General features: G+C 51.5%; 1 protein-coding gene across 8 annotated transcripts in view; it reads right to left on the bottom strand.

Moving 5' to 3' along the window:
- ACTN1 (actinin alpha 1) overlaps nt 1-23,322 on the bottom strand; it is a 96,759-nt gene that overhangs the window by 13,556 nt on the left and 59,881 nt on the right. For all 8 annotated transcript variants that reach the window (XM_030319400.1, XM_030319394.1, XM_030319402.1 and 5 more), the window contains exons 4-10: nt 19,724-19,810; nt 17,295-17,382; nt 16,701-16,779; nt 12,682-12,763; nt 10,771-10,856; nt 3,524-3,616; nt 1,975-2,205 (exon numbers count right to left, since the gene is read on the bottom strand). In XM_030319400.1, the coding sequence (XP_030175260.1) occupies nt 1,975-2,205; nt 3,524-3,616; nt 10,771-10,856; nt 12,682-12,763; nt 16,701-16,779; nt 17,295-17,382; nt 19,724-19,810 (746 nt within the window). The remainder of the gene's footprint in view (nt 1-1,974; nt 2,206-3,523; nt 3,617-10,770; nt 10,857-12,681; nt 12,764-16,700; nt 16,780-17,294; nt 17,383-19,723; nt 19,811-23,322) is intronic.

Here is a 23,322-nt window from a genome sequence, read left to right on the forward strand (position 1 = left end):
GCCTGCCCGCCACCTGGGGCCCAGGGGACAGGCCGCATCTACCCAGAGGGGGCACTTCTAACTCGCACAGAACACCCTCTGGTCAGCTGAGGCTCTGGCCACCTAAAAGCTGCAGATGCAGCCTGGAATCTATAAAAAGACTGCAATTTTCCAAAGTGCATACACAATGGAAAGGGCCTATTTCTTTCCTCCAGATTCCCTGGGATCCTGCCGGCTTCCAATGCTGTTTGCTGGCTTGGCCGTTCCCTGCCCTTCCCTTTTATGTCCATGCCTTCTCATGATTTCTCATTTTGAAGGCCAAAAGCTCTATCTTGGTGGGTTTTTAAATTTTCTTTTGCATGTTTGTCTGTCTCATAACATTTCTCCCTGAGTCTGAGAGAGGGCAAGAAGGAAGGGGAAATAACATAAGTAACAAAAATGAAGATAATTTAACAACTTGGAAAGCCATTCACAATATAATGTTAGTTGGGTTTTTAAAATATTTTTTAATGTTTTATTTACTTTTGTGAGAGAGAGGGAGAGAGAGAGAGAACACAAGCGGGGAGGGGCAGAGAAAGAGACACACACACACAATCTGAAGCAGGCTCCAGGCTCTGAGCTGTCAGCACAGAGCCCGACATGGGGCTTGAACTCGTGAACAGTGAGATCATGACCTGAGCTAAAGTTGGATGCTTAAGCTACTGAGCCACCCAGGCACCCCTTAGTTTTTTTGTTTTTGTTTTTTTTTAAAGCAGCTTATTAAGTAAAACATGCTTTAGAATTCCCTCAAAAATCATATTTACGTAGGGCGCCTGGGTGGCTCAGTTTGTTAAGTGTCCAACTCCTTTTTTTTCCCCAAGTTTATTTTATTTCTTTTTGAGACAGAGACAGTGCAAGAAGGACAGAGAGAGAGGGAGAGAGAGAGAATCCCAAGCAGACTCCACACTGTCAGCGTGGAGCCAGATGCAGGGCTCACAAACCATGAGATCATGACCTGAGCCGAAATCAAGAACTGGACAGTTAACTGACTGAGCCACCCAGGCGCCCCAAGTGTCTTCTGACTTCGGCTCAGGTCATGATCTCAAGGGATTTGTGGATTAAGCCCCACATCGGCTCCGTGCTGATGACCCAGAGCCTGCTTGGGATTCTCCCTCCTCTCTTTCTCTGCCCCTCCCTCCACTTGTACTCTTTCTCTCTCAAAATAAATACATTTTTTAAAAAATCCTATTTACATAGAGTAAAAGAATCTTTTCCAAAAGACACTTTATTTCAAAAAACATTTTTAAGTTGATATTGGATAGTTAAGATTATGAGTAATTTCTATTTTCTGTATTTAGCAGATTTGTATCTTTGAAATATCCTACCAAAAAAAAAAAAACAAAAACAAAAAAAAACCACCAACTCATTACTTGTTTAAGGTAACACATTTTTTTTTAAGTGCTTAAAAAAGATTTTACAGAGGGGCACCTGGGTGGCTCAGTTGGTTGAGAATCTGACTCTTGGTTTGGGCTCAGGTCATGATCCCAAGGTCGTGGGCTCGAGCCCCGGGTCAGCTTGGCACTTAAGAGTGGAGCCTGCTTATGATTCTTTCTCCCCTTGTCTCTCTCTCTGCCCCTCCCCTGCTCATGCTCACATCCTCTCTCTCTCTCTCAAATAAATAAAGTAATAAAATGTTTAAAAAAGTAAAAATCACCCTAATTGCTACTGAATTACGCCCTCTTTGGTTCAATATGTCAAGAAGCACTTAGTTTGCAGAGATGCTTTTCTAAGGTGGGGGGAGGGGGTGCTGGGAGGCCCGGGTGGATATTCAGGGGTCTGGCAGGACAGGTCTGACCTGGGATGGTCAGGAGACAGGGGGCTTGAGTCTGGGTGGCAATCTGGAAGGGAGAAACGATTTCTGGAACAGCGTATGCAGGTGGAAGGAAGCCCATCCCGCCCTGTCCCGCCCACAGTGCCGCATTCGGCCGGAAGCAGCTCCGGCTCCCCGGCGCTCACCGAGACCATCCTGCCCTCGGAGGGCATGAAGGCGGGCCGGTTGCTGAGACGCAGCTTGGTCTGCAGTGTGTTGAAGTTGATCTCCAGCTGGCACTTCTCCTGCACCTTGGGTGGCTTGTGCAGACGCCGGTAGTCCCGGAAGTCCTCCAGCTTCTGCTGCATGGCGTGCATGGTGTTCTCCGGCGCCCGGTTCTCCAGCCACGGGATGGTGCGGCGGATCCACTCCAGCAGCTGGGGGGAGGGGCACGCGGAGGGCGTGAGGATGCTGGGAGGGGGGCCCGGGGCTGCCTCCCTTCCCTCCTACGGCCTTTTGGCCCCTTCCCTGACAGGGGGAGCCGGGGGATGTCTCTCCTGACAGCATGTCCCCTCCCAGCTACCACTCCCCGGCAGTAGAGGCCAGGCTCCAGGAGAGTCACAGGCTTCATGCAGCCTGGCCACCAGCCTCTTCTCTCCCAGGGGAAGGGGTTAACTCAAGCTCTGCCCAAGGAAGAACCGTGGACCTGGTAGGAAGTCAGCCAGACCAGGAGGAGACCCGAGCTCTGGGTCCAGCCCCACCAGCTGGCTGGGCCTCGGTGTCCTCTGTCCCGGGGAGGTAACAGCCATAACAGCCGCTTCCTGAGGCCCTTGTCAGCCGGGATCTAGAATTCTGGAATGTGGGCCTCTGACTCAAAAAGGAAGAGGCTGGCTTCTGGGGCACAGGCAGGGAACAGCCTGGATGAGGTGATGACGGTGGAGAAAGTGGAGGAGGAGTGGAATGGGTGACAGGAAACAGAACGAGCACCTGCAAGGTGCCAGCGTGTCCCCCAGATGGACTCATCGGAATGAGGATTGGGATCCCATGGGGTTCTGTGCTGTGACTCCTGCCCCAGGTTACAGAGAGGTAAACCGAGGCGCCATGAGGTTATGTGACTTGCCAAGGTGACCAAGCTGGAATGGCAGAGCTGGGCTTACACCTGGCACCTGCGTTCTTACTATGCTGGATGGCAGATCCACCAAGAGGCTGGGCTGAGCTGTTCAGAAGGCTGAATTCTTTTAGGCAAGTGGAGCCCTACCCCAAATATAGTCAACGGCAGAACAGCAAACCCAGCCCTGTCTCCTCCTGTCCCCTGGGTGGGCCCAGCTGCTTAGCGAGACTGAGGCAGCACTGATCCCATCTCCAGATCACATCCTCTCAGAACCAGGCATACTGTTTTTCTAGGCCAAACAACTCACAGAACAACAGTATACCAGGCTAGAAAGGCCCTTGAGATCCCTTGGCTTAGCTCTCACTTGGCAAGGGGAAAAAACCCAAGACCCAGAGAGGTGAAAAGTTTCCCGGGCTCACTCTTTGTTGGCAAGAAACACAGCCTACGACTCGGCTTTCTGGAGCCTAGAGATGAGCCCCACCTCTGCCCTGGGTCAGCTGTGCTGGGACCAAGGACTACGCCCAGCCTGGGACTGTACCCCAGGGATGGGTCTGGAGGTACAGGCTCTGGGGACTCCCTCTTCTCCCGGGGTGGGGTAGCAGAGCCCTGCCGGAGCCAGCTGGGGGAACTCAAGAGGTACCCACATCGCTGGCCAGCTTCTCATAGTCTTCCATAAGCTGCTCGTTCTCCTGGTTGACGGCCAACACCTTGCAGATGCGATTGGCTGCTGTCTCCGCCTGGCAACAAGAAAGGGCGTGGGTGTCACGGTCAGCCCTGGGCAGCAGGAGCTCCCGCCCTGCAGCTCTACCAGCAGGAAGTCAGCCCCTGAGGCTTTCAGTCCACATCTTCCTCCTCATCCTCTGCCAGCCCATGCCGGGTCCCACAGGTCAAGTGAGCCCGAAGAGAGATCTTGGTGGCTGAACCGGGGCCCTTGGAGAAGGACCAGAGTTTGAGGCCAACCATGCACGTTGGGAAGTAACTAATGTGATGACTGATACAGTCAAAACGGTCAGCTCAGGTAAAGAGGGGAGAAAAATTCATGCCAAGCCTACACTCCCAAGTGGAGGCCCTGGGGTCCCCAAGGCTCAGGCTCTCAGGTTGGATTTGCCAGGATCTTAGGAGATGCAGGTATTCAAAGCTGGGAGTCCAGAATAAGGTGCTGACTGAGAAACAAAGGGGCCTACAGAATCTGCTCCTGGCTCAAAGCCCAAAGAACATTAGAGAAGACTCAGGGACCCCTACTGCATGAAGGGCAAGACTTCAGGATCAAGCCAGCATGCACAGAATGTCCAGAAAGCTGGGCACTGGCACCTCTGGGAAAGCGGAGGCCTCATGCTCAGTGAGTGCCGGGCAAACAGACACAGGACGCAGGTTTTGGCAACAAGACGACTGAAAGGAAATCAGATGCAAAGGCCCGGAAACTCCAGGGACACCACCTTCTTGGGCCATGGAAGGCACCGTGGACTTAACACCAGTAAGGGCCAGGTGGTCCTAAACCACCAGGAGCTCAGGTAACCTTTAAATTCATCTGTTTTCTTGTGTACATCATAACCCAACTCCAAGGGGAGGGGAACTCAAAGCCTTTTTGGGGTCCTGGGATAGAAAGACAGCCTGGGAGTAGGAGCAGATAATGCCTATTAGAGAAGGGTGAGCCTACAGATGACAAGGGTTTAGGGGATAGAAAGATGGGACCTCACAACTGGTTGATGAACAAGGCAAAATGGGTTTTGACTGCAGCAAGATAAACTGAGGCTAGGCATGAAGAAGAACTTCCTGAGAATGAGGGTGCTTTGAACTGAGAAGGAGTAATTAAAATGTAAATGTTTTTTCTTTGCAAAACTTTTCAAATAGGATACACAGCCACCAAATCCCGTGATTGGGAGTGGCTGCTGGGATGGGGGGGGCGTGCAGAATGAGGTCAGCATAAAGGTCTTTTCAAACTCAAAGTCAGGAGATCACACCCCCCGCCCCAGGCAAGGTGTTAGAGCAGGTAGGCCTCCACCAGGCAACTGGGAATGGCTAGAGGGCCTCCAAGATGGGCACTTTGAGTCTTGGGTCTCAAGAAACTGAGGCAAGGAGTCACATCCTTAGACCTTCACCCCACTGCCCTCTGACCTAACTCTGCCCTGGAGATGCCATGACCATTTCTTCCATGGAGCTCTTGATTGATTGTCCTTCCTCTTAAGAACCAACAAGTAACCACAGGGAATACCAAAAGGTGACAAGGAGAGATATTCTTTCCCGGAGACTGTGCCAGAAGACGTGGGGCCCTTGGAAAGAGCAAGGTCATGGGAAACATGCCAATGTGCCCCATGAAGAGGGCTGGGGGTAGCAATCTGCCTGAAGCGACCAGGGCCATTTCCTGTGAAGGCCGGGGAAGGGGACACAGGGGCCAGTGGTCTCTGTGCTGACATAAGTAAGCTACGCCCAACATGCTGACCAAGTGGGTAAGAATCAGAGATGGCCACGCATCATAGGCAAGAAGCAGCTGTCACTGAGATGTCTCAAGGATAAAGCCCTCCTTGGCCTCGTTACCCCCGACGCGTCTTGAAATCCTGGGCTCGGTGGTCATAAGCTTTGACTTGTGTGTCAGTCGGTCAAACTGGCAGACTGAGTGAGGCCGGCGTTCATGGGATTTTAGGAGATAATCCATTGAGCCTCAGGAGCCTCACCCATCCGCAGAGCCTGTTGACGGACTGTTCTAGGATCAACAGAGGCTCCTTTTGGATGCCGTCTGGGGGACGTTCCCAAGTGGGCCACCTGGGGACTTTTTGCAGAGACCCACCTCTTTCCCAAGCTTGCGGCTCAGCCTGCCCCACTCGTAGGTGGCTTCACCAGCAGAGACTGAGAAAACCACTCATTATAACCAGGAAATCTGTCTTTGGAAAGAAAGCACGGGCATCATGGAACAAGAGAGCTTTCTTTAAGAGAGCTGTCTGCAAACTCCATCTGGATTGCCTCTGCCCTCGAGGGACAGCCCAGCTTCCACGGTTACCTTTAGGAAGGAAGCAGACTCCTGGAACCCAGATTTAACGTTAGGGGAAAAAAGAAAGAAAAAAAAAAAAGTAGAAACCTCAAGACCTTGACCCATCTCTTTCACTCACTGCTTAACTCCCTCCCCCTGGCTGGCAGTCTCACCCTTTACAAGGTCCCTTTACAAAGAAGGGTTCAGTCATCCACCACCACCAGCCCAGGAGGTCACAGAGACCATGCAGGAAAGACCAATGTGGTAAGGCCTGAAGGACATAATCCCTGGGGTGGAAGGCAAGCGGGACTCTTGAGCGTGGGACCCAGGCTTACCCTAGCATCCCACTTTCTAGTTTTCTAGAAACTGTTTCTTCCGTGGCCACAAGAACGCCATCACCATGAGGGATTTAGGAGAGATGTACTTAGCACCACCAGCTCCTAAAGAGACTGCCCAAAGGAGAGATTTGTTCTAGGGGAGGAAAGATTCATTCTCTGAGAGAAACAGAAATTGAAACGCCATCAGAAAAACAACCATAGGAGATTCCTGGCCTCGGGCAGTTCCCGCAAGAGGAGATGGGCTGTTCCAGAACCCAAGAAGCAAACAGAGTGCCCAGGCCTTTCCGATGTTGGCAGAATTTGCACAAGGGGTGGAAGCGTAAATATCGTAAATGGGCTGAGAAAATATTTTGTAACACTAGGCAATAAACACACACACAAAAAAGGGAGACTTCTAGAAATCTGCATTTGCCTTCCCTTGGTTTATATTTTCACAACTTACTTTAAGTTATATTATTATACAGCTTAACACAGAACAATCTGTTTGGCTTTATATTAGTAACTTTTTTTTTTAAGTTATGGACTCTTATTCCTGGAGTACTAATAACTTAGCTATCCCAACTGAAACTCTGCTATCCCAAAGCCACACTGCTGTGCTAACACGCAGCATCGAACTCGCTGGTACAAGGTAGTTAATTAAGGTAACATCTAACACCCAAATGTGGCCAAATGACGCACAATGGCTCTGCCACCCACAAGCCACAGATTCACATGAATGCCACAAAAATGTCATCTGTGACCTTTTTAGTCGAGAATTTCCCAGATCTATCTAGAATTGCCCATTTCCTTCCTCCCACAGCCTAGCCTCTCCCTGTGCCTAAGTCAGCACCCAGCCCCAGTACCCCTGCCAGCCAGGCCCGCAGGCAAAGGCACACAGCCTGCTCCCCGTCTCTGGCTCCCCCTGTGCTCCTCACCCCAGGCAGAGGACCAGGGCTAACTCGCTGTCCCCTCACAGGCTGACCTGTGACATCTCGAAGCTGTCACACAAGCTGTGACCGCCTTCCTGATCTTTGCCGCACTTTCACCTGAGGACCCCTACTCCACCCTTAAGACCCCCAAGACCAGGTGCCTCCTGTTCAAGAAAGCCTCCGTGTGGTGCAGCCCCGTGGCCCTCCCCCCCCCCCCCCCCCCCCCCGCCCATCCCCTGCTCAGGCCCACAGCACAGAAGGCACTGACTAGACCGCAGCCATTGCTGGCTTCCAGGTTTCAGGGTTTCCCCAGATGGACCATACTCCTTCAAGGGCACAAATGGCTGTTTCCTTCCCTTAGGAGATTCACGATGTGACAAAAGCAAGCAAGGGGCCAAACGAAGAGATGCAAACGTCACCATCTACTCCTGAAAGCATCCAGAAACACCTGCAGCAGATCTAGCCTGTGCTTTAAATGGCTGTTTCTACAACATTCCCAATAGACCGTGAACTTTAAGGCACAAACTACATAAACAAAAATCTGGTGCTTTCTGTTGATTCTAAATCGACGCGGGGGACGAGGAGGGCAAAGGAAAACTGAGAAAGAGTCAGAACCCAAACCAACATGTCAAACAGAAGTCGGTCCTCACCTGACAAGGAAAACCAACGACGCGCCCCTGTGTGGGTGCGTGGACGGCCACACACGCGCGCACACGCGTGCACACGTGTACACATGTGCATGCGTGTGCGCGCATGTGTATACCATCGTATGGTGCATGCATGTATGTACTGAGCATGGGTTTCAGAATATGGCCCCCCACTGGCATCAGACACGGAGACAGTCAAGACACGAAGAGTGTGTGAGTCGGAATGAATCGTCCTTCTTCCAAGGAGAGGAGGAAGCTTCCCCTCCCCCTGGTCTGTTTGGCTCTAAGCAGTTGCCTGAATCCTTAGAAGTGGTTACGGGCAACTCTAGGAGAGGCCCCCGACCCAGGACATGAGATGGACGCCACCGCCCCCCCGCCCCCAGCCCCACACTGGTGACCTTGTCCTCGAATGTGGACAAAAGGAGTGTGAAATGGTTGCAACAAGGATGAGAGGGAGGGAAGAGGGGCGTGGGGAGAGGTGGTATGAGATCTGGGAGGGAGAAAAGCAGGCTGCTAATGCACACGCACATACGCACACGCACGTGCACACACTCTCGCACACGCACGCACACACTCCCGTCCGAGCATTATCATCAGCCAGGACACAGGGAAGGCCAGTGTCGGCAGGCGTGAAGCCCAGGAGAGGACCCCTGGAGGGGCAGGGGACAGAGAGGAGGAGCTGGAAAACCCCAGAGCAGAGAGCAGTCTAGCTACAGAGGCGGGCAAGCAGGCCCTCTGTGGTTATCAGGGTTGGGGGGCCCACCAAGGAAGGGGACAGATGCTGCTCACAACCTGGCTGACAGGTGGGGGCTCAGAGGGGCCAGAAGAAGTTGACGAGAGAGCAGCAGCAGAGGTGGGACAGAGGGAAACAGGAGGAAGCAAGAGGCAGGCCGGAGAGGAGGTTGGAGGGGGCTGGGGATCCTGGGAGGGCCAGGACACCTGTGAGTCACGGAAGCCTCCACGAGGGGCAGCTCTCCCGTCTCAGTGCCAGTGAGGCCTGCAAGGAAGGCGAGGAGGGTTCTGGTGCCCGTCCAGCCAGGGGACGGGGTTGCTACAAGCCCACGTGCCTCTGTGTAACTTTTTAAAGGCACCTCTTCCCAAGGCATTCCTATTGGAAAACTGTCATACTGATCTGTTAGAGAATATTGTTACTGCCATCTGCAGGATTCCTTCTGTAACAAATATCCAAATCTCCATGGTCTATGGTGCACACATGGCAGGCTTGTGGAGTGCGCAACCTGCACCACGTCCATGGCAGGCCTGCTTGGGAAGGGCTCTGAGCCTCTGGCCTGGACACCAGGGAGAAGGCAGGAAGGCTTCTCCCTGCCCTGTCTGCTGGGTACTTTGAAAGGATGGTTGTGACTGAGCGGGAAGGAGAGAAAATGAAGGGGTCCTGAATGTTTAAGGGAATAGTTAGGAAGCATAGCCCAGAGCCATATCGCTTGGGATAAGGGCTCTTGACTCAGGGTCCAGGGAAGGAGCTGAGACCACGAGCTTCTTTCCCATCTGTGACCTCCACTAAGCCCAGTGTGCATGGTCAGAGACACAAGGGGCCATCCAGAGGCTGGGGCTCTCTGGCGTCTTCAACCGGCCAAGGTTCAGAGAGCACCCTGCCCTCCTACAAGAGGAGGAGGGGCTGCAGGCCCACGGACTGCGGCCGGAGCATCCAGGGAGGAAGGAAGAGGTGGGCGGAGGGCGGCAGGGAGAGCGGGCGAGGCCGAGGGAGAGCTCACCTTCTGCGCACCCAAGAAGGCGTGGCAGTGACATGAAACATTAGGTCACATGGCCTTCCCATCCTTAGCGTGCCTACACATCTGCACAGAGAAGGAGAAGAGGTTGAGAGGAGAAAGGAGCAGCAGCACAGAATAAACGCAAACAGCCGTGGCGGACAGGGAGAATGCAAGACAGACGCACAGACAGCAGATGAGGGAACGGGCAGAGAGAGACGAAATGAGATGGTGGGAGGAGAGAAGGGTGAGGAGGTGGAGGGCACAGGCTGAGACAGGAAAGGGAGAGAGAGAGCAGAGGGGAAGGCTGGGCAGAGGTGGGAGGGGGGAGCGCCCCCATCATGCATTTGGAGACAGGTCACTCAGACTCCATGCGGAGGGTGGGAAATTGGCCTGAGCACATCCAACCTGATGTGACAGGTCCACGGCTCGACACCGTGAAGGCCCAGCCTGTGGTCCTGTCAACCTGCATGTTGTGTTTCCAGGGTCCTGCCTGTGAGTGGGGTCTGGGAGAGAGGCTTCTGCTGCCTGAGCTAAGCCTGGTAACAAAAATATTCAGCGCTCTTTAGTTGTGGTACCCTTGTGCAGTGTGCAACCCGCACAACTGGACTTTAAACTCAGGCCTCCCTGAGCAAAACTGGGCCGGGACATTTGAAGGGGCTCACAGCGGCCCACATCCTCTCATCCCCCTCCAAGGGGCTGTGCTTATGTCTGTAAATACAGCATGCAGAGTGACCCCACATGTGGGTCCCCGGCAGGATACAGAAGGCATCAGGGCCTGAAAAAAAAGCTGCGGACAGATTTGCTACATCATGCCCATGAGTGGGAGAAAGGCGGGGGGCTTCACGACACCTTTGTAAAACAGGTCAGTGAGGACAGGAGACGCCTCCCTAAGGGAAGCCCGGCTGCTGTGTTAAAAAGCCTGTGGCTTCAACAAAGGTGGGCGCGGAGGGACTGCTGCCTACTGCAGCTTCCAGGAGTCCAGAACCCCCAGGCTGATTCCACACATGCAGCTCTTCCTGCTCAAGCCAGCCCTCTGGGCCCCAGAAGGCGAGCTCGAGCCCAGTCCTCTCAGAGACTGCAGGGGAAGAGGAGAAGAGGAACAGAGGGGCAGGGCGGGAGAGGAGCCGAGCGAGAGCAGCACGCCGCGTTGGCACCGGGAGCTAACTCTACCAGAGAGACGCGCCATCCAGACCCTGCTGCCAGGGAGAGGCGGGGGGGGGGGGGGGGGGGGCGGGGGCGCATGGTTTGGGTCCCGGCCCGAGGTGTGCTGCACAAGGAAGGAGGGGAAGGGGGGGGCGGGTACCTTCTGGGCTCCGGAGAAGGCATGGTAGAAGCTGGACACGTAAGTCATGATGGCTTTCTCATCCGGTCGGGCGGTTCCGACGATGTCTGTCAAGAAAAATCTGGAGTTAAAAGCCAGCTGGCGAACACATGATGCACTTCCTGATGTGATGCGGAAAGAAGCTTGCAGAATCACCGAGTCTTCTGGGCCACAGGCTGAGCCTGAACCTCACCAGCTTCTGGACTCAGCTTCCTTCCGCTTACAGGAACATGAGAGGTAGAGGGAGGAGAGAAACAGTGACCCAAGGAAGCAAACAACAAACCCAGAATGAGGAACATTCCATGGGCAGCTGGCCCCGTCTGTGCAACAAGTTTCACGGCAGGAATAAAAAAGGGATGAAGGAAGGAGGGAAGTACTACAGATTGGAAAAGACATAAGAAACAGAACTAAACGCCATGTGCAGGCCTTATCTGGATCCTGGTTAAAACAAACCAACTCAAGGGGCGCCTGGGTGGCTCAGTCGGTTAAGCGTCCGACTTCGGCTCAGGTCATGATCTCGCGGTCCGTGAGTTTGAGCCCTGCATCTGGCTCCGTGCTGACAGTGTGGAGCCTGCTTCGAATTCTCTCTCTCTCCCTCTCTCTCTGTCCCTTTTGCACTCTCTCTCTCTCAAAATAAATAAAATAAACTTGAAATTAAAAAAAGAAGTTGGACACTTAACCAACTGAGCCACCCAGGTGCCCTACATAAATATGATTTTTAAGGGAATTCTAAAGTATCTTTTATTTAAAATGCTGCTTAAAAAAAAAAACTAAAGGGTGCCCGGGTGGCTCAGTACCTTAAGCATCTGACTTTAGCTCAGGTCATGATCTCACTGTTCAGGAGTTCGAGCCCCACGTCGGGCTCTGTGCTGATAGCTCAGAGCTTGGAGCCTGCTTCAGATTCTGTGTCTCCCTCTCTCGCTGCCCTGCTTGTGCTGTGTCTCTCTCTCTCAAAAATTAAAAAAAAAATAAAAAACAAAATAATAAAACTCTAAAAAGAAACAATTGGGGAAATTTGATTTTGAATTAGGCAGTCAATATATCAAGGATTTACAGTCGCCTTCCTAGGCATGACATTTGTTTTATGGTTACGTAAGAATATTTTTAAGGTATGTGGTAGTGAAATGCTGTGATGTCTGGGATTTATTTGATAATATTCCAATGAAGAAAACAAAAGGGAAAAAAAGTGACAAAATCTAATTGTTTTATCTATATGCTGGGTAAATGGAAGTTCCTACACTATCCCCCTGCTTTTGCATATATTTGAAAATGGCCCCAGACACACATTGTCACAAACTATCACCTCTCCCTCCCATTCTAAGGGCCCATTCATCTTTCTAAAAAGTCACTTGTTTTTCTATAAATGCCAGTTGTCCCCTCCATTTCCCGTATAAGTTGGGTATGGATATAGACCCCAAACTCCTAACCACCCTATGAAGGACTCATCACCGAGAGCTCTCATGTGTGTACACACGATGCACTTGTTAAGAGACCTCTGTTTGCTTTTCTCCTGTTAATATGTCTTTTGCCAGTCTAATGTGCAGGATCCCAGCTGGACAGCCTAAGAGGGTAAGGGGAAAGATTTTTTTCCCTTGGCTACAACAACAGAGGAACGCGGTGCCCCACCCCAGCACCCTCTACCTCAACTCCAAGACAGAGATGAGAACCATCTTTAGGCAGCTGATGCAGAAACGGCCTCAAAGCCCTTCTCAGCACCAGCTAGCCTCCCCTCCAAACCCCAGGGAACCGAGGAATCCCCGGCGGCAGGTGACCCCCAGGCTCCCCAGATGAGGTCCCAGAGACCAGACCTCTTCTCTTCCCACCTCGGGCTGCCGGGCCCCACCCTTCCCGGGTGAGAAAAGGGCCAGAGGCACAGACAGAGACGCCTTTTACCTTCAGCATCCAGCATCTTGGGGATGTCTAGGTACTTCTCTGCCACATCAAAGGCTGTGTTCAGATTTGTGAGTGGGTCATCCTAGAGGGAGACGAGGACAAAGGCATGTGAGAGGCCCAAGAAGTCACTGGTTACCCCCATGCAGGTGACCAAAGACTGGGGGGCAGAGGGGACTTCTGCAGTCCTCTCTCCCCCAAGGTGTGGTCCTCAAGGTCCAGCTCTGTGTGTACAAGGCTCGCTTCACCTCCAGCGCTTGTTGTGTGGGCGGTTAAAATGCCATCTTTCCCCGTCAAGCCTCAGTTTGCCAGAAACAGGATGGAGAGGGGCGCCTGGGTGGCTCAGTCGGCTGAGCGTCCGACTTCAGCTCAGGTCACGATCTCGCAGTTCGTGAGTTCGAGCTCCGCGTCAGGTTCTGGGCCGATGGCTCAGAGCCTGGAGCCTGCTTCTGATTCTGTGTCTCCCTCTCTCTCTGCCCCTCCCCCATTCGTGCTCTGTCTCTCTCTGTCTCAAAAATAAATAAACATTAAAAAAAAAAATTTAAAAAAAGAAACGGGATGGAGAATACTGGCCTACAGCCCAAGAAAGAACTGCTAGGAACTACACGCTGCGAGCAGAGCGCTGGCCTGGGCATCGTCCTTCTTGGCTCCTGGCTTCAGTTCTGCCACCAGCCGGTGGGACTGGTACGTAACCCGACCTCAGCTTCCCCAGCTGTTTTTCAAGAGTTGGACTAGGCTCCCTCAAGCCCCTCCGGTGCTCACATTCCACAAAATCTGAGGGCACCTTCGCACAGCCACAACCTTCGACTATTCTGGCTTCTACCGCCACATCCAGAAAACTGGGGACTGGCGAGGACGTGGAGAAATCAGAACCCGTGGGCACTGCTGGTGGGAATATATAATGGTGCGGCCCCTGTGGAACACAGTGTCCTCCAGAAGTGAAGCACAGGGATCCCTGTAACCCAGCAGGCCCACTTCTGGGCATATCTCCCGAAGAATTGAAAGCGGGGACTCAAGCAGATGTGCGCACCCCCGGATTCACAACGGTGGAAATAACACAAAAGCCCACTGGCACATGAAGAGATAAACCAACTGTGCGATCCATAGAACGGACTCTTACTCCGCCTGAAAAAGGAAGGAAGGAAATTCTGACACACGGCACAAGCAGGGTGAACCTTGAACACATCGCGCTAAGTGAAACGAGCCAGACACAAATATCGTACGATGCCACTTACACGAGGCATCTAGAGTCAGATTCATAGAGTCAGAAGGTAGAGGCTGGGGGAGGGGGAGGGGAGAGTGATGGTTTAGCGGGTTCTGAGTTGGAGTTGTGCAAGATGGAGAGAGCCCTGGAGGCGGAGAGTGATGGCGGCACAGTCAGGTGAATGCACTGTCACCACCCCATACGCCTCGACGCAGTTAAAGCTTTTAGATTATACGTGTTCTGTGTTTTTACGTATGTTACGTTTTATGTTATATACATTTTACCACAGTTAAAAGAATTTTTTTTGACGTGGGAAAACACACAACCCAGTGATGGGAGCTCCTTGCTGACCCTCCCCCCTCCACGTCTCGGTGCCCCCTGGTTTTGTCAGCCCGGGACCCCGTTTCCCCATTTGCTACGATGAAAATCACAAAGTTACAAAGAAATCAATACATTCACTCCGGATACTTTCAGGAAGAAACTGCTTAAAATAGAGAAGGTGGAGTCCTTCTGGGAAAGCTTCTGACAGCTTCCAGAATGATTTAAAAACCACTGCCAAGCAGTGAAAGTCACTTCCGTCCAGGGCCTCAAGCAGTCCTGCACACCCGCCTGCCCCACTCGATTCCCAGGGACCGCCAGGCCCCCGTGCCCACCTAAGGCCACAGCAGGAAGAGCTTCCCAGTCAAGAGCCCATGGCTCTCCCCTGTGTCCCAATGCCAGCTGGCTCTGGCAACCTGTGCTTTCTGGAAAGCATCCACACTTCAGTGGGAGCAGGTCTGTGCTAGGATTTGGGCTGGATTTTACTGATGCTGCTGAATTAAGGAGAGGGGAGACACAGTGAAACAGGGAAAAAAGAAAAGACACACGGGGGTGGGTGGCTGGTTAGGTATCAGACCAAGGCCCCTAGACCCTCACCTCTGGAATGGCTGAAGCTCCTGGAGTCTGTGGAATGGGGGAAGGGACTATAGAGTCACAGCCAGCAGGATCCCACTTTGTATGGGGTGGCCAACAGCTCTAGATTAAGTGGCTGTCACCCCACACACCGCCATAGGGACACATGCACGCTTGTCACCAAAGCACATCAGGCAAACAGTAAGGAGGTATGTGATGATGCCTCTTTAAAATATTTTTTTTTAACGTTCATTCACTGAGAGACAGAGATAGAGCACGAGTGGGGGTGGGGCAGAGAGAGAGAGAGAGAGAGAGAGAGAAAGAGAGGCACAGAGCCCAATGTGGAGCTCGAGCTCACCAACTGTAAGATGATGACCTGAGCCAAAGTTGGACGCTTAACTGACTGAGCCACCCAGGCGCCCCAGTACGTGAGGGTGCCCCTTAAAGAAAAAAATCACTGCTTCTAGGGTTTCTCGCCCCAGCTCTGTTTGATGTGGCCACACAGCGTTCAGGTAAGTTAGGGGGTTCTCAACCTGATTTTCTTCCTTGCAAGGCAGCTGACTTAGAGTGCAGGGACCCTCCTACCCATTAGCTGTCCAAAGCCACGTGCAAGAGCAGGAAGGCTTTCTCTCCTTCAGCGGGTGGGCCAAGACCCCAGCCTCAGGCTTTGGCCCGACTTAGAGAAACTGGAGGGGGTGGGAGTCTGCTCCTTTCCTCCCCGACACCCTGGAAACGGAGGGCTTGACACCATCATGGAGTTCCCAGAGCAGCTCCCGTACCGGCAACATCCAGCCTTGCTTCTGGGGGCACAGGCCAGATGGGGGTCTTCACGGGACACTGTGCTCTCCAAGTGTCAAGGTCAAGTGGAGAAATACAAGAAGAGCCATTCCTAGCAGCTGCCTTGTCAAGAGATTCACACACATGGACAGGTGACATTCCAACCCAAGGTCTAGATCATCAACTGGGGGTGTGGGGAGGGTTCCAGGGGTGGCCTCTTGGTGCTGGGATGGGCTGAGAGGGAAGCTGGTGAGTGAGGTCAGAGTGGTCCCAGACAGGCCTCTCCAAGGTCTTGGCCAGCCCAGACACCACACCTCGAGGTTAGAAACACAGCTCCCACGCCCTGGTCTGCTCCACAACACATACGTGTGCTCAGGAAAATCCACCAGCTTCATGTCAAGACCCTAAGTGAAATCAAGAAGCAGCTAAAGAAAATCCCCCACCCATGGGGCACCTGGGTGGCTCAGTCGGTTGAGCGTCCAACTCTTGGTTTCGGCTCAGGTCATGATCTCATGGTTCGTGGGTTCAAGTCCCGAGTCAGGCTCTGCACTGTCAGTGCAGAGGAAGTCAGTGCAGAGGAATTCTCTCTCTCTCTCTCTCTCTCTCTCTTTCTCTGCCCTTCCCCTGCTCGTGCTCTCTCTCTTTCTCTCAAAATAAATAGAGTTTAAAAAAAAAGAAAAAAGAAAATCGCCCAGCCAAACGTCAACAGTGACAGGAACCTGCGGGGACCGTCCAACAGCAACTCTTGGACACGGACGGGGGTAAATGCCTCTAAGAATATGCAAACAGCTTAAATTTAAAATATTATATCCACTTTACAAAACCCAGAAAATAGAAGGGGGCGATGCCGATTAGTGTTTCAATACCCCAACAAAAGGCTGCAGGGGTTCGGACATTCTGTGAGCTGTTCGGGTCAGCAAGTACATGCGTGCTGTGCACAGAGGGTACACCAGCGGCCCTCACGGTGAAGGTGTTTTTCTCTTTCTCTTGTAGGCTATCTCCTGGACTAGTCTAAGGAGACCAACCCCCCCCCCCTTACCATGGCCATGGACCCTCAGAATAAGGGCCCAGTCCTGCACTTCACCCCCACCCTCTGTCAGGGACCCAGCAAGAGGGCTCTGGCAGCAAGAAGTCAGGGAAGCACACATACCTTCCGCAGCTTCCCATAGTCAATCAGCTCAGGCCGGTGTCGGTGGATCAAGGCACAGAAGCCGAGGCCGTCCTTCCAGCTGCCCAAGGGAGAGAGAAGGGTGGGGGGCAAGCTGGTGAGTAGGGCCGGGCTCTAAGGGTAAAGCTCTAAGCAAGGATGGCGGGGGGTCCCCCACTTTGTACCAGAGGTGAACCCACAGTGCTTCGGAGCAGGAGTGAGAAGACAGGATGGGAAGGCACACTCCTTCTGGCCACAATCCCAGGCTCTGGGGTCAAGATTCTATGGGGCACAGGACGTTTGCACACCTGTCATATCCAACTATCCTCTCCGCCAAGATCTTTGTCCCTTCTGCTCTGTTCCAGTGCCCTAGGCTGGAACCTACAGGACACGCTCCTTGGGGAGCTCTCCAGCAGCTGGGGCGTCGACCCAAAGTGCGTAGAAGCAGCCACATCAAAGGGTTTGCGGCACACCCTGAGATAGCAGCTTCTTCCCCAAGGACCCCTGCTCTGTTTTGGAGCTGAGGCTAACCCAGCCAAAGGGGCCTGGGGGAGCAGCTGACGCTCTGCAAGAGCCCCTCCGCCCCTGGCCACTCACCTTATGTGGAAGTTCTGAATGTTGACGTTTTTGTAAGGGGCCGTCTTTCTCTGACACCACAAGAGCAGCCCCTCCTTCGCGGAAGTCTCTGTGAGGAGGGAGATGAAGGACAGAGAGGTCAGCGGGCTGGCTTGGTGGAGGGAGGGGTGTTGGTTCATGGGGAGGCCCCACCATGACCCCAGGGTCCGTACAAAGACCCCCTAGATGGCAACCCTGCTGCTTCCAGGCCATCAAGTCTATTTCCTTGACAAAGTCTGAGTAGCTATTTGAGAAACAAAGAAGCAAACTAGGCAGCTTTTCAGGGCTGGCCACGTTCCACATTCAAACACTGAGACAATGACCTTTCAAAATTTCAGGTCTCCCCCATCACTCCCTGTTATTCAAAGACATGGGAGCATTACAAAATCAATCAGCAAGCTGTATCAGGTCTATGTTTGATTGGTCTATGGAATCTGAAGTCCCAGAATCTCCAGACAGGGGTACATAGTACATAGGCCATGCAGAGTACACACAGCTATACGGGGCAAAAGCATTAGGATCATCTAAAACATAAAGTTGCCTTGTATTTAATGCACGGATTGACACCACTGCTGCACGTGTGAAGCAGACAGGTGCCTGTAAGATAAAGCAGGCAGGTATCTGAGGGGACCCCAGGAGCTCCCAACACAGAAGGGCTGCAAACGACACTGCCCCCACGTGTTCACATCTGTGAATTGCAGATACGGCACCCAGCAAAGAGGGTTCATGGATGATCTCCTTTCCTTTCAATTCACAAAATGGACTTTAAAATGACATTAAATGACTCCTGCAAAGATAAGATTTCAAGCACAAGCAAACAATTAAAAAATCAGCAAAGCTAATGCTTCTACTCAGCTCCAGCTTTTCATCAGCTATATTACAAGATTAAAACAACGACAATTTAACCAGAGCCGACAAGGTCAGCCCCAAAGAATTAAACTAATCAGGGCGCCTGGATGGCTCAGTCAGTAAAGCATCTGACTTCCGCTCAGGTCATGCATGGTCTCGTGGTTTTTGAGTTTGAGCCCCGCATCAGGGTCTTTGTTGACAGCTCAGAGCCTGGAGCCTGCTTCAGATGCTGTGTCTTCCTCTCTCTCTGCCCCTCCCCTACTCGTGCTATGTCTCTATCTCTCTCAAAAATAAATAAATACTTAAAAAAAATCAAACTTATCAAGAAGGCAACTTGAAAATGGATTTATATCCATCATTACTAAAAAGAACCATGTTCGAAGTGACTATTGTGGACACATTTTTAACCACTTCAGCCCTAAATACCAAGTATCTATAAATCAAACTTAGACCTTCACATGGCTGTGTCATCATGTGTCAAACCAAGATTTCTATAAGCAAACAATTTAATCTGCATTATTCTCATTAAAAAAAATTACTTTGAATAAAAGTCTTTATAAGATTCCTGGGCCATAGAGGCACCTGGGTGGCTCAGTTGGTTAAGCATCCAACTTGTGGTCTTGGCTCAGGTCATGATCTCACAGTTCGTGGGTTTGAGCCCCACAACGGTCTCTGTGCTGGGAGTGTGGAGCCTTCTTGGGATTCTCTCTCTCTCTCCCTCCCTCTATACTCTTCCCCTGCTTGTGATCTCTCTCTCAAAAATAAATAAAGATTAAAAAAAAAAAAAAGATTCCTGGCTGATAAAATGAATTTAAATTATAAATTTTAAAGTGTATTTTTTTAGTGATCTCTACACCCAATGTGGGGCTCAAACTCACAACCCCAGGATAAGAGTCACATGTTCCAATGACTGAGCCAGCCAGGCGCCCCATGAATAAAAAATATTTTAAAAATATTATCTCCGTGTCATCTTTTTGAAATTTGTTTTGGTATAGGTTTCATAATATGAATTCCAATACACAAATACAACTTATTACAAAATGAATACACGCATATCAGATATAAAGCTCAGAAACTGCTGGAGTGTGGAACCAAAAGTTCAGAGTTCCCAGCCCCAAACTATGGTGGCCTCTTAAAGATCTGCGAAGTGGCCACCAGAGGGTGCTGTGGGAGCAAAGTGGAGGACCTGGGGTCAACTCAGAATCCCAAGACACTCCCTCCACGCTGCTATCTCCCTACCTTTTTGGATTTAACAGCCCACAAACCAGGTGGGGTTTCCAGTTCCCCAGAGCAACCTCAGGCAGGCTTAGCGTCAGGGGGATTCCCCAGGGGCCAACATACCAGTGGAAACCAGAACCCCAATCAGTTCTTATTTCTCTACAGACTAGGAGGGAGGGCAGATAACAGCAAAGGGTCAGAAGCCCAAGATGTGGCCCATGATTAAGCCCCCATTGCCAGGGGTCAGGGAGTTCTCCAGGCTGAGTCCAGGAAAGAAGATGTGATGGCAAGGGCAGGGGAGTGGAGGGGGCTCAGGGACTAATGGAACAGAGCAGAAGACCCACCTTCCACAGAGATGTCCTGGATGGCGAAGCGGAGGATGATGGTCCAGATCATGCCCAGGGTCATTTTCACGTTCCCATCCACGATTTCTACAGAAATGGCATCAGGACATGTTAGGATGGCTCTTGGCAGGGACAGAGTTAAAATTCCCGGAGTGCCCACATCCATGGGTGTACCATGTAGTAAATCAAGGACCACACAGCTCCACTTCTAGGGAAAAGTGGGTATGGGTTTTTAAAGTACAACCAGGTACCACAGGTAACAGGAGAGAAATCTATTTGGAGGTGACCCTGAGCACAAGGCAGGTGTGATCAATTCCAATGGGGTACATTTGGGAAGGCAAGAGAGAAGGGGGTGTCTTCACCAGCCTGACAGAGAAAAGGGAGATGTTTCTAAATCATCGCAAATGTTCTGGCAATTCTATGAGTCAGGGAAGTCTGGGCGATCACAGCTCTCAAAATAGCCACCCATACCCAAAAAGCCAGTGTCCACATCAGAAGATAATCAACCCAACAAACATTGATCCCTAACCCTCACCTGCTTCCAGACCAGGAGACAGTAACCCGGCCCCATGGCAAGGTACTCTCAGCTAAGAGTTTGGCATCCAAAGAATATCTTTTTTTTTTTTTTTTTCCCAACCTGAAAAGCTAACTGTAGGACAAACCTACCAGAACCATGAGAAGGAGTAAGTTCCAGGAACTCCCGATATCCTGAGCCCATGTCCACTAGGGTCTGCTTCCCACAAACCCCTTAAACAAGAGTAGATTCCATTAAGGAGATGACATTCTAAGATTCTAACATCTTATCCCCTCCAAAGTGAGGGCAAAACTGCATGTTGCCACGTGACCAAGAAGGTACAGAGCAGTGTTGCTGCTTCCTGGCGGGGGGCGGGGGGTGGGAGGTAACTCTGTGGAGCCTGCATGGGGCGTGGGGTCTAGAAGGAACAGTGTCCACGTCGGACAGGGGACAGGATGTAACCCTTCCTGCTAATGACGGCTTTAAATGCCCTTCCCAGAGCCCCAGATACCCGCGGGACACAGACCCGAGTCAGAGGACCTGGGTTAGAGACAGACAACTGAGTAGCATACCACCATTTCTTTAACAGGTAAGAGAGCCAGCCAGCTCTTTGCAGAGCATGCTGGGGGGAAGTAGAGGCAGTTAATCAGTCAGGAGTCAGTTCATAAAGATTCGGTTTTTCAAAAATGCCTTTTCACTAGTGACTTCCGATGGTTTCGTATCTGTAATGTTTAAAGAGTTTATACAGGGAGAGCACCTGGGTGGCTCAGTCGGTTGAACGTCTGACTTTGGGTCAGGTCATGATCTCCCAGTTTGTGAGTTCGAGCCCCACATCGGGCTCTGTGCTGACAGCACGGAGCCCACTTTGGAGCCTCTGTCTCCCTCTCTCTCTGCCCATCCCCTGCTTGCGCTATCTCAAAAATAAATAAAACATTACAAATAAATTTAAAACTTTTTTTAATTTAAAAAATAAAAGAGTTTATATAAATTGATAAGGAAAAAAATCTAAATTCACAATAGGCAAAAAACATGAATAAATACTTCACAAAATATGAAATATAACCAATTTATAACCATGTTCCTTCTCCCTGTAATTAAAGAAGATAACATTTTCCCAGCTACTAAATTAGCAAAGTTAAAAAACAAGGAACACACACCATGATGGTAACAAGGCTACCACACTGTGGCTAGAAGTATAAACTGGTTGAAAAAAACACTTTCTGGGAAATAATTTGGCAACAGGATCAAGCACCTTGAAGTTGTTCGACTTTTTCACGGTGAAATCCACCTCTAGGAATCTGTCCCTAGACAATGATCTGAAATGCAGAGTAAGGTTACTGCATAAAGGAGTTTGTCGTAGGGTCATTTATCATGGCCCCAAGTTGGAAACTTCAAGAATATACCAAGTTCGAGGTGTGACTGAGTAAATCCCCAGCCCCTGGCACCCCCATGCTCAGAACCTCCATAGCTTCCCACCTTACTCAGAGTCAAAGCCAGTGGCCAGTGAGGTCCTCACGGTCCCCCCATCTCCTCCAGTCACATGGCCCCCATGTGACTTGTCCCTCACCTCCCTCCCATCCCCACTGCATCTTCTCCTAGAAACCTCCCACCTTACTCCCTGCTTGGTTTTTCCCCTTCTGACGCATGTATGTGTGTATTTTCTCTGTTCCCCTTCCAGAACATAAGCTCCAAGGGGGGAACAATTTTTCTGTTTTGCATCGCTGCTTAGAGCCCAGCATGGTGCCTGGCACAGAAGAAGCCCTCCATCAACATTTGCTGAATGAATGAATGAGTGAATGAATGAATGAATGAATACTGGAAGTCACTACACACATGTGGGTGAATGGGTGGCGGTCACCCAGGCCTGGGGTTGGGAGAACATAACCACACTCAAGCTCCTCCAGGGCAGGACCCAGGTCTGGGACAGAGCACAGCTGGGCTCAACAATTAACACAGCCACTAAATATTACATTCATGACTTTTTAATGACTTGGAGAAATCTTTGTAATATGGAAAGTGGAAAAAGCAAGTATGAAATTTCAGGGACGGTGTTTCAAATACAGGGGGCATTTTTTTAAAGCCTAGAAGAGGCTCCGGTGGTAACAGGGCCACGTGACCTTCCCATCGGAGGAGAGGCCGCTACATGGGTTCCCGCCTCTGCCCCAACCGTGAAGGCCAAACACTCGTGCCTCCTGCTGGCCCGGAGCTCAGCACCCTCCCAGCACTAAGGGAGACGAGCTCAGGGAGACAGAGTGCCTTCTTTCTTGGGTTTTGCCTGCTTACTCCTCTCTCCCTCCTTCCCCTAGAAACCCCCAGGGAGTTTTGCTCCCTGAATTCTCACTCATACCTGATCCTCCAGGAAAGAGGAGAGACAAGTACAGGCAAAAAGGGGGGAGGGGTGTTAATACCCCATGCACCACCCCAGCCTCAGGGCCCACTGGCTCCCGGTCCCACCCCCAGAGAACAGCCCTCCCCAGAGGAGCCCCAGAACAAACCCTTTTCCCAGGCATCTGTATGTTTGGAGCAGGCACACCCCATCTCACCAGCAGCTTTACATCAGGGGGCTACCACGCATGCTGGGTCCAAAAGGAGGGTCCCAAGGCCACCACTGGGCCCTGTGGACAAAACCACAATGACAGACTACAATGTGTGCCACGGGTGTGGGAAGAAGCGGCATGTTTCTGAATTTCTGGTCTATGGCCAGCCAAGGAGCTGCTCGCATCCTGCATTTACCCCCTGCCCCCACTCCAGGGATGCGGTTGCCTGCACACGATTCAGAGGGCAGAATGAAGACGTTCCACCTGACAGAAACTAGACCTGGATGTCACCACCTCCCAGATCGATGCTTTAGTTACTGCACCCACTACCCCCTCCACCCCGAGGACACGTGAGAAATCATCAAGAGCACCGCCAAGCTCTTGGCCCCCAAAGCCATCAAGCTTTCCCTGCCCAAAGATCTTAACATAAATCCTCCCGGGTCCTCTCACCTGCTTAAATCCCAACCACTCACCTAGGACAAGCCTCAACTCTATGAAGTCTGGACACTAAACCAAGTCTGGTAAAGGAAACCGTGAGGACCTATCCT

This window comes from Lynx canadensis, chromosome B3 (assembly GCF_007474595.2).
Source record: "Lynx canadensis isolate LIC74 chromosome B3, mLynCan4.pri.v2, whole genome shotgun sequence".
NCBI classification, from domain to species: domain Eukaryota; kingdom Metazoa; phylum Chordata; class Mammalia; order Carnivora; family Felidae; genus Lynx; species Lynx canadensis.